The sequence below is a fragment of the Elephantulus edwardii genome, unplaced genomic scaffold (genome assembly GCF_000299155.1).
Source record: "Elephantulus edwardii isolate Elephantulus edwardi_28Jun2011 unplaced genomic scaffold, EleEdw1.0 scaffold00046, whole genome shotgun sequence".
Taxonomy (NCBI): Eukaryota; Metazoa; Chordata; class Mammalia; order Macroscelidea; family Macroscelididae; genus Elephantulus; species Elephantulus edwardii.
In genome coordinates, this window is record NW_006399796.1 from 15,003,901 (window position 1) to 15,018,570 (window position 14,670).

General features: G+C 40.4%; 1 protein-coding gene across 1 annotated transcript in view; it reads right to left on the reverse strand.

The window, feature by feature from the left end:
- The window catches only part of MARCH3 (membrane-associated ring finger (C3HC4) 3, E3 ubiquitin protein ligase), a 62,441-nt gene that overhangs the window by 44,732 nt on the left and 3,039 nt on the right, over positions 1-14,670 (reverse strand). The window contains exon 2 of the mRNA XM_006886009.1: positions 12,957-13,161. Coding sequence (XP_006886071.1) covers positions 12,957-13,161 — 205 coding nt within the window. The remainder of the gene's footprint in view (positions 1-12,956; positions 13,162-14,670) is intronic.

The window sequence follows — 14,670 nt, forward strand, 5'->3', positions numbered from 1 at the left end:
ATGCTGCTATGAACACTGGTGTGTGTAGATCTCTGTTTGTGTCTCAGTTCTAATTTCTTTGGGGTATATTCCTAGAGATAGAATAGCTGAGTCCCACACAGTTTCTTGGTTCAACTTTTTGAGGAAATGCCAAACTGTCTTCCAGAGTGGTTTACAGTCCCACCAATAGTGTATGAAAGTTCCTACCTCTCCAACATTGATTTTAAGCAGATGAGCCAATGTCTAGAAATATACTAGAGTCATGTTAGGATTTTCAAACTCCTTACTTTCCCCTACTCCACCATCTACTTCTACCAACTATGTAAAGAGTAAGCAAGACTGGAGAAGCAGCAAAATTGCTAGGCATGACTGCATTGTTTTCTAGAATGGAAAACATCTACCATCATCTCTCCATGCTTTTATGGATTCTTACCAGATACGGGTCCTTAAATCTCATTCCACAACACAACTCTTTGGCTGCTCCCATTTGCTGGCATTTCATATATGCCGTATTAGCCAATTTCCTTCAGAGCTCAACAAAATTTTTTAATCATACTATTTATTCCAACCTTCTGTTTCTAATAGCCCTGCTGCAGGAGCAACAGTGATAAAATAATGGGCAGAAAAGATTTTGTGTTCTCTTCCCTTAATTTAATCTCAGTTTTCACAAACAAATAATTTACACATTTTCTTCCATGCACATCTCAGAAATAAACCTGTATTTCAAAGTTATCAACTACAGGCTTCAAAGGGATCTATTTTTCCCCACCCCTCTCATGTTGTACAACCAGAAAACCAACTTCCCTTCATATACCCAACACAATATAAACTATCCTTTAAAGTCTGTAATAATGGACAGTTTTATCCTGAACAATATTACTGGGTTCCTAGCTGTTCAAGAATGGGAGGCAGTGATGAGGCACAGCATAGATATACACATTTGGTGAAAAAACAGAGGAAAGCAAAGCTGAAGACCCAGCAGGGGTCTTTTCTTATCTTCCCCCAAATCTTCTGCACCTGTCAAAAAAGGAGGCAAAGAATTGTGGGAATTACATAAAAACATTTGAGAGAAATGCCAGTGTTTCCCTTTATGAGTTCCACACATGCACATAGCGAGTTTTGCCATTTGAATTACCTAGATAATAGTTTTTAAAGACATTCATTTGACATTACAAGTGATTAGCTTTCACAACTGTTTGAGAGAAGAGGGAAATGACTTTAACAACTTTGAATTCACCAAGTTATCTGATAATCTCTCTCCCTTAGGAGAAATCTCAGAAGTGGGTGATGCAATCAATCAGTAGAACGAAGAATCACAGACAGAGAAAGAGCAACTTGATGTGAAGAAAAGAAAGATTGTGTGAAGTCCCTTAGAAATGAAGAATAAGGTTGTGGCTCCTGAGAGTAAGTGTACACAAAGATTTGTTGTGCATGACAACCAAATAAAAAGGTAAAAAAGGAAAAGTCAACGTCAAGAGGAAATGAGGACTTATAACTTTTTTTAACCTCTCCTTTATGATGTTGGTATGTGCTATCAAATTGACTGTGACTTGGAATGACCCTATGAACAATGGATCTGAACCCTGTCCTCTCCTGGAGCCATCCTCACAATTTCTCATATACTCAAGCCCACTGGTACAGTCACTGTGTCAACCCATCTCATTGAAAGTCTTTGTCTCTTATTCTGACTCTCACCTTTCCAAGCATGACACCTTTTCCCAAGGACTGACCTCTCCTAACAACATGCCCAAAGTATGTGAGATGAAGCTTCACGTTCCTGGCCTCCAAGGAGCATCCCGGCTGCTTTCTCCAATGTCCTGAAGCACATTTAGGTCCTTTAGAAAGGCTGTGTACTGGTAAACACTGCCAATTCTGTGTGTGCACATGCAGTCCCTCGGAAGCCCGACAAGATCCCTTATGGGGGAAGAAGCATAGATTTTGTGCCAAGGAGTGCGGATTCTTATCTTGCATTTTCCTCCTTACTATCCCTGTAGCTGAACTTTAGTTAAGATTCTGAAAAGTGGCCTAACATTTCTGTGTGTTAGCTTTCTTGTCTAGAAAGTGGGGAGAGTATCTTTGTTGTTACAGAAATACCTGAGATTGAAATAAGAAAATCAAACAAAGTGTTTCACACTCCTTGTCATTGGAACCGACTGTAGCTGTTCTTTCAACGGGTTTTCGGGTGCTATCAACTGCATGGAAGGATACTGCCCATTTTTCATCAGTTGAGCTGCTACTCGATTTTAATAGCCCACCTTTGGTTTGGCAGCACAACTTCTTACTCCTAGGTCACCAGAGTTCATTGGTATAAAGTATATGATTGGTTGGTGTTGCTGTTGACCGTCACCAATAGCACAAATACAGATTTGGAATCGACCTCTATCTAACCCAAAGCAAGTTTTCAGAGGCAGTTAATTGCATGGGAGGAGACTACCCATCCGTCTCCCACGGAACAGCTGGTGGACTTGAACCGTGTGACTTTGGGATTTCAGCACAGCTTTTTAACCAGTAGGCCACCAAGTATGTTCCTTTTGCCCAGGAAATTGTTGAATATAATTTGAGAGAACAACTTTGGGATGTAAATATCTAAAAGATTAAAAACAGGTGGGCTCAACATTAATTAATTAAAGCCACTGGATTGAAGTGTCTCAGCACTATCTATGCCTATTCTGGGAAAGGAAGCTCTTTGCACAGCGTGCATAGCAGGGGTGGTATTCAGTGAATGCAGGTCCACTGATACCTCATTTCCTAACTGAAGAGACTTCTCCACTTTGCCCATTCTAACACATTTGGCCACGAGGCAGGATTTAATAATCACCATTTGCTGGTAACAATTTTTCATACTTTGTCTTAAATGTGCATTGTTTCTTTGGTCTTAAAAGTCAGTTGTTGAAACTTAAAACTGAAGAGGCAAGGGAAAGGCCAACAGAGGCCTCAGCAGGGAGTATTGTGCATATTCTGTACCTCCGCTTCTGAAATTTGTACTCTGGCTTCTGCAATTCATGTCTACCTTCAGTTCAACCAGGCACCTTGCACCCAGCACAGGGCACTTTCCAGCGCTAATTGCATCTTGTTATTTCAGCAGGACTTTGAAGAAAGATGATTACCAGCTGTAGTTATTCAGTGACATTTCATTGCTATTCCAACAACTCCCTTTACAAAGCTCTCCTCCCAGCTGCACAGGGACATTTTCACCTCCACCACTACCCTAATTCCAGGATAATAACTTCTAATTGTTTGCTTTTCAAAGAAAGGGCTGCTACCACTTGCTGTATGATTTGTTCTTACATGTGGAGTTAACCTAAAGAATCTGGAAATCTTTCAGGATATCTCATTTTGCTTATTTCTTTTTATTTATGGCCCAGATGAATTTAAGAAAAGATTTGTTAGGTTATTCTTTACGTATGAGAGTACCCAAGGGTTTACTCGTTAAGTCTACAGTTTCTCCTTGTCTCTAAGAAGCTGTTCCTTTTAAAGATATGCCACTAACAAAATGCAAATTTTGAGTGGTGGAGATACACCTCCCTGTTGTATTTATTCTATTCCCTGTTCTCCTTATCTTCTACTTTAATTTTCAAACAAATAAAATAAATGGAAAAGGCAGTGTGAAATGGCTTTAATTGTCCAGGCTCTCATAAGAGGAGAGCAAGAGGGCAGCTCTTAGGTCCTTCTGAGAAGAATATGGATTCTACTTTGTATCTCAACCCAAGTTCACTGTGAGTATCACTGCAATTTAAAAGAATAGAGTCTGGTCATGTAATTCTTTTCACACATGGAACTGGATTTTCCCTCCAAATGAATCCTTTACCAGCAATCGATGGGCTGAAAACACAGGCACCACGCAGTTAACTCACTTCCATCTGGCACAGCCACATGAACATTTTGGTCGGCTTGCTTTTTTAATGAAGTGATTTTTAATGAAGCAAGCTGTGAATTTAACAGATACCTTAACACAATATCATTTTAACTAAGCTTTAAGTAACAAAGCAACTGCCAAATTAGCTACCAAAACCAAGAGGAAAATTTAAGACTTAACAACTTAACATCAAGGAGTGCCGTGGTCTGGGCATCAGACTTGCCTCCACTTCTGGCACCAAAGGTGGTGACACAAAGCCATGAGACATAGGGTGGGCTGATGGGAGGTCTCAGAGATCAATGAAGCCATTGGCTAACCTTAAGGCACATGAAAAACACAAGATATTAGAACCATGGTTTTTATTTGCACCATCCATGCCACTCTACTGTTTCTTAGTGGTTCATTTACTTTAAGACTTTGAATCAGTCATTTCAGCAGAAGTGGCATTTACTTCCTAAATAACTTGCTTCTGGAAACTCGATGAACTTTGAGAAATAATAATAGTTATAGAAAGGCTTTACATATTTTGTTCATAGGGTTGCTATGTGTTGTGCTCAACTCAATGGCAATAAACAACGACAATGATAATGAGGGCTGGTCAGATCATTATGTTTAGTCTGGAAAACTCAAAAAGAAAGAGGCTGGTCTAGAGAAATACATAGCGTGAACTTTCTAAGGAAAAGTGGCCTAGTCCTGGAATCTCAAATGTAAATGCCAGACAGGTAAATGTGAGGAGAAGAAGAGGGCTGGAGGTGGACATAAAAGGACAGGGTCCCAGGGAACTGAAGAGTGTACATTCCATTTATAGGTGATTAAAGCTTTCAGAGTAAAGTGCTGGTACACAAATGAGGTTGCCAGTTTGTGACCTATGATTTATTTCAATGGTGAGGAAACTGAGGCACAAAGGGGAGGTGGTTTGTTGAAGTATCACTGTTGGTCATGAGTGGCCAGAACAGGAAGTCTTCCTGATGACAGTCCAGTGTGAGTGCACTAGGGTTACAGAATCAACAGCCACAGTCATGGTTTCAGGTCCCACTTGGAAAATGCACTGGCATAGATTTCACTCTGTGGGAGAGCCCTCATCCTGCTTCCCGTAAAGCAAAAACAAGGTCCCCCTACACAGTCCCCCTTTTTTTTAAATTTCCTTTCTTCTATAAAGGACAACTCTTTATTCAACTTACCAAAAGGAGGGGAGAGGGAAAGTTGCCTCAGGCACATAAAGCCTGTGCCCCCTTTCCTGAGCTCAAGTTGCACCAATCTTTAGTGGTGTGAGAGTAGGAAGTGGGACCTTCCAGATGATGGGGTCAATCCCTCCCATGTTCCACCCCATAGGCCCTGCATGTAGATTCCTCTGTCATTGTCCCTCCAGCATACAGCATTGAGAAGGAGGGAGAAGCCTGCGTTTAGAGCCAAGAAACCTTCCTTTTTATTCATTGAAGGACTCTAATTATCTGACATAACCATTGTGAACTTGTTTTCTCATTTACCAAATAGGTACTATCGCCTTTAACCTCAGAGATTATGGTGACTATAGCCTTTAACCTCAGAGAGTATGGTGAAGATGAATATTTTATGCATAGCGTGTAGCCTCCTAACACTGAGACAACTGTTACATGAGCTTAGATTTTTCCCATTTGGCTCTGTGTGCTTCACCTGTCACATTTCTACAGCCCAGGCTAACATCTCCCTAACTGAGCAGCTAGAGAGCAGAGTCTGCTCCGTGTTGGTTAGCATGTATACGATGATCCATACAGTGCAAAACCATGATGAGGGTTGAGGATGGGTGGGGAGCTAGGATTTGTCATACACAACCTTATATTTGTTGCACAGCTCAAACAAGTGTTGCTAGTTTGTAATATGTTTGCAAGAAGCTATAATTAAAATATTGACTTACTGTAAAAGAAGGGGATGATTTTCTCTGATTTCCACCCATGAACCCCAAAATACGATGTATGATTTGTAACTGGTAGGAGCAGTACTCCATTTATTCAAGGGGCAGAGTTTTTATTGTTACCTATCACATTCTGTGATTATGATCTGGTACTTTAATCACTGAGCTGCCTTCATGGGTTAAAAGAGTGGAGCTTTCTTTTCTTTATAGAAAGAAAGAATACATTTATGTATTTCCTTAGCCAGGCTATATCCCTTATGGTTTGAGTCCTTAATTATACCAAAGGTTTGCTGATGGAAATCAATATTCTGAAACAAAAGCTCATGGTTTACTTACTCAAATATATTTAAAAAGAACAAAATGCACTGTGATAGAAGCTTAGCAATGTCCCAAATCAAGCCTTACATTTACATACTGTTGTTCTTAGGTGCTACTGAGTATAACTAACACTGAGCAACTAATAGTGAGCCAAAGATTTGCACCCTGTCCTATCCTGCACCATCCTCGACCTTCTTTTAATTACATGCCCAAGTATGTGAGATGAAGCTTTGTCTTCTTTGGCCCCAAGGAGCATTCTGACTGCACTTTCTCTAAAACATATCTCTTTGTTCTTTTGGTAGTCCATGCTGTTGTTGTTGTTTTTATGTGCCATCGAATCATCTGTGACTCATAATGACCCTATGTACAATAGCCCTGAACTCTGCTCTGTCCTGTGCCAATCTTACAGTCTCTGACATACCTACTCCCATTATCCCAGTCACTGAATAAATCCATCTCATCAAGGGACTTCCTCTCTCGCACTGTCTCTCCACCCTCCCCAGCATGATGTCCTTCTCCAAGGACTGGTCCTTCCTTGCAACATGTCCAAAGTATGTCAGAATCCTTCCTTCCAAAGAGGAGCCTGGTTTCACCCTCTCTAGGACAAAACGGTTTGTTCTTCTAGCAGTCCATGGTATATTCAATACTCTTCTCCAGCATCACAGCTCAAAGTCATCAATTCTCCTCCTATCATCCCTAGTCATTGTCCAACTTTCTGAGGCATGACAAGTAATAGCAAATACTATTGTTGCTCTTTAGTACTTTGGAGTGGTCTCTGACACCCTACGTTCCCAGTGCACTTTGTCTTTTGATTTCCTGGCTGCTAGTACCAAGAGTATTGATTGCGGAGCCAAGCAAATTGAAGATCTTAATAATCTCAATCTCTTTCACCATCTATCATGATGCTGTCAATTGTCCCAGTGGTGAGAATCTTTATTTTTTAAATGTTGAGCTTCAATCCATATTGAAGGCTGCAGCTCCTTGACTTTCTGTAGCAAGTGCTTCAGGTCTTCCTCACTTTAGGCAAGCAGGGCTGTATCATCTGCATTAGTAATCGATAGGATATTCAATATTCTTTTCCAACATCACAGCTCAAGGCATCAAGTCTTCTTCTGTCATCCTTATTCATTTGTTTGATTCTCAGATGTATAGCAAGTGATGGAAAAGATCATGGCCTGACTCAGATGTACCTTAGTCTTCAAACTAACATCATTGCTCATCAGTATTTTGGAGATGTCCCTGACAGCAGACTTGCCCAATGCAATATGACTCCTGATGTCCTGCCTTCTGGTACCAAGTAATATGAATACAATTAAGATGAAATAATCGACAATTTCAGTCTTTTCTTTAACTATCATAGTTGAATACATACGTATTAGAAAAACTTAAATAAAGTCTTGAATCTATTAAAAACAAGGACAAAGGGACAAGGTGGTTGCTTCACCACAGTTCAACTTTTTACTCTGCTATGTAGCTGGGGATTACACTGAATCCAGGGCACAATTTAAAATAATTTTCCTCCTGTGACATAAAGAAAAATGTTCATAAAGAAAAAAATTTGAAAAAAATTCTTTATCCTCATCTCTCTAGCTTTACATTCCATTATTCTGAGTAACTGATATGTCTGAAAACATTCTCAGTTTCAATTTAACTAAACCTCTGACTCACGGGGAACAGCTTTTAAATTGTTCATACAATTCTTATCAATCAGCTAGGTCTGCGTAAAGGAAATAGAAATACAGAAACCTAATCACTCCCTCTGTGAAAAATCACCATGTCTCCCTGATCTGAGGAAGATCAGATCTTATGAAAACTTTCTTCCAGATTTCCACTGTTTCCTGGCTGTTTTATTTTAATCACAACACTGTTGAGCTGATCTATTACTCCTTGAGTTTCCCTGGCAAGGGTAGGTCCCACTGTTGTAAGTCCTAGGCAATCCTAGTGTAAACACTTCCTCCATTAGAAACTGATTTTACAAGAGCGCACTACCTGTATGCAGAAAGTCTATGATTCTTTGGTTACATGGTTCATTAGATATGTAATGATAGCAATTACAGAGTGAAGGCACATATTGTGGGGAACAATTTATAGAGCTTTTATTTGTCTTTTAGTTAAAAAATAATGGTATCAGAGTGACCAATTTCAAAAGAAAAAGAAGGAAAACTAACATGAGCAGGAAGGAGAACATAAAACCCACCCAGGCAGGTCATTCTGTGAATCCTTGCATGATGCCACACCAAACCCACTGCCATCGAGTCCATAACAACTCATGGAGACCCCATAGAATAGAGCAGAGCAGAGCAGGGCAGAGCAGGGCAGGGCAGGGCAGGGCAGAGCCAAACTAACTGCCTCATAGGTTTCCTTACAGAAGCAGGTGGCCTCATCTTTCTCTTGAGGAATGGCTGGTGTGTTTGAACTGCCAACCTTCTGGTTAGCTGAGTGCTTCAATTACTGTGCCATTAAAGTCTACCTTTTAGTACCTTTTTTTAGTTGATAAATATTTACAGTGTTCTACTGGGTCACTAGTCTTGGAAACAATTCATATTAAAAATAGCCAGAGTGTATTTCCCATCAATAAGAAATAGGCAGACTTTACGAGAGAAGTGCACACTGTGGAGCGCTGAAAATGCATTTGTACTATTTGTTCACTTCCTTTTGCTGTGTACAGTTTGAATGCTTTCTTTCCAAGTGTGAATGGACACAGATTTTGTGAGATTTGTAGTAGTTAGACTAAGAGCCTGAGTAAGTTAGATGGTTGCAAAGAAACCTTGGGTTACTTTGCACCAAAAATCTCCCCACATTTAAGATAAAATTGGCAATAAACTTAATGAAAAAGATTTGTCTGTCCATTTAGATAGATAATTGTATATATACACACACAGAGAGAATACAGTTGCTTAAGTCTAAATCATATATTATACAATGTACCCATTTTAAGTGTAGTATGTGTGGTAGATTTTGTACAAGAATTTTAGCCTTTAGAGATCAAAAGATGTCCTGAGAGGCTCCTAGCTCCCCCTCTTGCATATGTTATTTAGACTAATTGAGACACACCACATAGATCATCGGTGGCGAAGTAAGGAGGGGATTCTTAGCTTGTTGTTGTTGTTGTGTACTGTCATGTCAGAACCGACCCATAGCTGACCCTCCAGTGGGTTTTCAGAGGCAGTTAATCACATGGGAGGAGATTCTCCATCTTTCTCCTGTGGAGTAGCTCGTAGCCTCGAACTGTGTGCCTTTGGGATTGTAGTGCAGCTTGCCTCTAGGCTAGCAGAGCTCCCTGTTGTCTAGTTTAGAGGTATTAATAAAAATCAGGCTATTGATTTGTCCATTATAAGTGGAAATTCATCCTTGCAGAGGGAAAAAAAAATATGCAGCAGTCTGTATATCAAATACAAATCATATGCACAGAATGTGAAGGGGGGACTTATGAACAGTGGTACAAAGGAGACGGAGGGTTATAGTGAATGGAGAAGTATATTGAAGAACAGACGTGCTAGGTATTCAAATATTTCCAAGCAATGTTACCTACCATCTGGATGCTAACAAATTAAAACCTGTAAATAAATTTTCAATGCTTCCTTTAGCAATAGAAGCTGCTGTTGTCATATAGATTTTAATATTAAACATTATGGAATTTTCTTGCTTTAATGAGACGGCAGATCTAATTGGTAAATAAAGTAATGAATAAATTGTTAAAACAAGCAATAAAGTAACAGGACTCATAATGCTCAGACAAAATCAGTAAGTGTTGCTGATTTATAAAGTAAAAGACATACGCTATCTTCAGGTAAAAAGAATAAGAGAATACTCACTATGACTGACTGCCCTTTGGTAGGAGTGGAAAAGTCAGTCAGTAATATGTCAAGTGCTTAAAAATCTGCTTGCACCTGGTTCTCGTTTGTCCCCAGCTGAGAAACCAAAGACAACTTCTTTTTATTGCTTGTGGTCAAACAGCAAGTTCATTTTGCCATGGGATGATCAAACGGCCAGCCTCCTCCAGCTTGAGAAGGTTTGCCTTTCACTTTCAACTTGTTGAATCATCATTAACTCTAAAAAAATGTCACATTCCATTTGTGCAATGAAAATTTCACCACCGGTGACCGTTTGGGTGAAGTTTTTGTAGGTGAGGCCCTAAATCTTGTAGAGTACCTCACACATTCTCAAGGTCATTTGCCTTGTTTCCTTGTTTAATGACAGTTGTCGTCTAAGATCCTGGAGTCTGTCTGTGGCCTGACAGGCAACTTTGAAGAAACTTCCGTGTGTGGGGACATGCTTTCCTTTCTTAGATAGAAGGAGTTCACTTGGTGACTGGACACATGCAAATCACTTGACAAAATCCAAGATACACACATAGACAAAACATGTGTGTTCACATACACATATGTACACAACCTCATTATACACCCATACACACACACACACACACACACACACACACACACACTGTTTCCTCTATAGAGACAGGGCTTTTTTACCATGCAAAAGCAAAGCTCTTTTCATTGCTAACACATGAGTAAAGAAGGCTGTTTCATTACTCTGGGAAACCCAATTCCGAGAAGAGGCTGCAATATCAATTCAGAAAGACTCTTAAAAGTTTCTGGAAAAGGAAAACTGGCTTCTTTTGACCTGAGAAATCTTCATCTCCTTTATTACTTAATCATATTTTCCCTGTATGGGGAAGGTCTGAAATGTTAAAGCCCAACAGGTCTGGCATAGGGCCAAGTCCCTGATGGGCACTCTACAAATAAGAATTTCTGAAAGTAGATGTCAAGCTGCAAGATGGCTAAATTAAGAGATCACTTGATCCACAGTCTTAAGAAAAGCACAGTCTATCGGGCCAAGTCAAATAAATTGTGTGCCTTTTGGCAAGTAAGTCAATAACTAAAATAGATCCCTAATACCTGTCCTGATTAAGTTCTCAAGGTCAAAATTCAGAGACTGTATGCACAGACCTCTGAAAAGCCTTAACCAATTGTCCAAGTGATAAAATACTGCTTAAATAGCAAGTCTCCACAAAGGGTTTCTTACTTTAGGTTTAACTTTAGAGTTTCCCTGTAGATTAACCGGTGGAATAAGGGAAAATTTACAAGCAAGTCTGGATTACAAGTCAATGCACTGGCCCCTTTCAGGCAGCTCTGCTCATAATATATTAGAATATTTATTGTTGCCAATATTCAACATTTAGTTAACTACCAGTAGTTGAGGTGGGAAGAAGGTAGAAATATCTAATGGCATTCAAGACTAGCCCTGAGGTATAAGGAATCATTTTCCTCTTAAAACCTGAATGTAAATAGTTTGCTATTTTCAAACTATTTGAAAGTTGGTTTGCTATTTGACAGCACTGCCTCTTAAGAAAAGTGACTCCAACTTGTGCACTCGGTCTGGGGGTGTGGGGGGATGGGGGAATTGCATACCAATGAAGGAAGTTTTTTTTCCTTTTTCTTTTCAAAAAGAGGAGCGAACTGGTGGGGAGGGGTGGGCAGGGAGAAAAGTGCAGCAATGAATGAATGGAAATCCAAAATCTCTGTAAATGTTTATTAAAATTAATAAAAATGAAAAAAAAAAAGAAAAGTGACTCCAAGACTAGGTAATTTTCTCAAAAAGTAGTTTTTCAGAAGAGTGTGTTTTTTTTTAATTAAAAAAACACTAAAATACCCCAAATATTTACATATATGTGCTAGGTATTCTTCTAAACTGAAAAAAACCCCCTCATTGCCGTTTAATCAGAACTACCTCATAACTGACAAGCCATTCGGTTCCCAAGGCTGTAAATCACACAAGAGGAAATTGCTCATCTTTCTTCCTCCAAAAAGATTAAAGATCCTGGTGAATTCAAACTGCCAGAGAGGTGCTGCCTTTGTGTTACTAGAGCAACTCCCTATGGACGGGTCTACCAGAGCGTCCCATTCTTCTAAATGTTGTAGTTGTACACCATCGAGTCGGAACCGACCTATGGATGACCCTCCAGTGGGTTTTCAAAGGCAGTTATATCAAAGGAGACTGCTCATTTTACTCTTGTGGAGCAGTTAGTGGATCCGAACCGTGTACCTTTGGGTTGCCAGTGGAACTCCTTTCCACTAGGCTACCAGAGCTCCCTATTCTTCTAAGTGCTTTATTAATATTAACTCATTTTACCCTAATAATTGCAACAGGTGAAGTAATTTACCAAAAGGCACAGAGAACAACATAGTGGAGCTGGATTCAAATCCAGAACTCTGGATCTATACCCACTATACCAGGCAGTTACACTGTTTCTCATGAAGACCTCTCAGAACATGCAAGCTTATGGTTACCAGGGAGCTAGGGTGACCGAGTGGTAAGGAGTTGTGTTGCCAACCCAAAGAAAGGCAGTTCAAATCCATCGGCTGCTCTGTGGGAGAAAGGTGAGCAATCTCCTCCTGTATGATTAACAGTCCTGAAAGCCAGCTGGAGGTCAGCTATGAATTGGTTCTGAATTGATGCACAAAACAACAAATAACAATGTTACTTCAAGTTGGGCGTTAGTATCCAAAGAGAAAAGTGTTTTATTTTATCCACTTTATAAGGGCAGGGATATATGTCTCTAAATGTTCCCTTACATTAATTTCTTGCATTCTCTTGTCTCAATCACCAGAGAGGGGCTGACTCCTGACCACTCTGTCTCTCTCTTACACACACACACACACACACACACACACACACACTCTCTCTCTCTCTCTCTCTCTCCTTCGCCACACACATACACACACACACACACACACACACACACACATACACACACTCTCTCTCTCTCTCTCTCCCCCTCCCTCTCTCTCTCTCTCTCTCATTACCGTGCTTCAGTGAAGCTGTACAGTGTTTGTGATCTGGCATAAAAGCAGACATCATTTGCTCATTAAAGCTAAGTTTTCAGGACGTGTCCCACTTACTGACCTCCACTAACGGCCTGGGTTTGCGCTCCACTGCAAACCTGAAGTGGCAGAGTTCACAGTAGCTGGTGTTTGAGGACGACAGCCAGTGCTCCAGGCAGCTCCGATGAATTGTCCCCAAGGTCCCTGTACATTCACATGGAGAGAGCAAGTCCTCTTGGCTGCTGCCTTCATGGCAGATCCTGCACATTGGCCGGTCATTGAAGGGGCTGCAAGAAAAGGAGGGAGGCTTGCAGTCACTGGGCTGGAAGCTATCATCAAGGAAAAACCTTCAAGCTCCATGTCCTGGGACCCTCCCCAGTGGGAGCTGCTCTTCTTTCAAATCCCTTCGATCTATACTTGACCTGGACAGGGAAGCAGGAGAAATGCTGGGATCTTAGATATTCTGGGACACTTGTCCCTTCTACTTTTGCCAACACAAAATAATAAAGAGTAGCTATTATCAAAAGAGTTAGGTATGCCCTAGAGCTGAAAGTCAGTGTAAATAGGCAGCAAGTTAGTTTTTCCTTGATCACAGTTGAATTTAGGGAAATGAGCAAGGAAAAAAAACCCCAAACCCTATACAACTTTTTGTTATTGTTTTTATGTGTAATTGAGTCACATGCAACTCATAGCAACCCTATACACAATAGCTCTGAAGCCTGCCCAATCCTGAGTCATTCTCACGGTCTCTGACACATCTAACCCCATTATCTCAGTCACTGTGTCAATCCACCTCATCCAGGGTTTTCCCCTCTTGCATTGTCCCTCCACCTTTTCAAGTATGATGTTCTTCTCCAAGGACTAATCCTTCCTGGAAACATGTCCAAAGTATGTGAGATGCAGTTTCAAAATCCTTGCCTCCAAGGAGAAACTTGATTTCACCCTCTCCAAGACAAACCTGTTTATTCTCTTTGCAGTTCAGGGAATTTTCACCACTCTTCTCCAGCATCACAACTCAAAGACATTGATCCTCCTTCTGTCATCCTTAGTCATTGTCCAGTTCTCTGATGCATAGCAAGTAACTCAAAAGACTATGGTCTGGAACAGGCACATCTTAATCTCTAGAATGACATTGTTGCTCCTTAGCACTCTGGAGCGGTCCCTGCCAGCATATTTTCCCAATGTAATTTGTCTTTTGATTTTCTGACTGCTAGTGCCAAAGGTGTTAATTGTGGAACCAAGCAAGCTGAAATTATTAACAATCTCAATCTCCTCTCCACCTAGTAGTAAGAATCTTTGTCTTTCTGATGTTGAACTTCAACCCCCAGTCCTTGATTATCTGCAGCAAATGCTTCAAGCCCTCCTCAGTTTCAGCAAGCAATGCTGTCATCTGCATAACATAGATTGTTGATGAGTCTTCCTCCAATTTTGATATGAAGAGGAGTGGTCTCCTCTTCATAAAGCCCAGCTTCTGTAATGATCTGTTCTGCACATAGATTGAAAAGGTATGGAAACAAAATGCATCTCTGATGTACTCCTTTTTCAATTTTGAACCATGTAGTGTTTCCTTGCTCTGTTTTGACAATTGCTTCCTGGTCCAAGTATAGGTTTTGCATGAGCACAATCAAGTGTTCTGGAATTCCTATCCTTCTCAGAATTAGCCACAGTTTGTTGTGATCCACACAGTCAAATGCTTTTGCATAGTCAATGAAACACAGACATTCTTCTGGTTCTCTCTACTCTCAGCCAAGAGCTATCTGACATTGGCTATAATGCCCACAGTGCCACAGTATCTT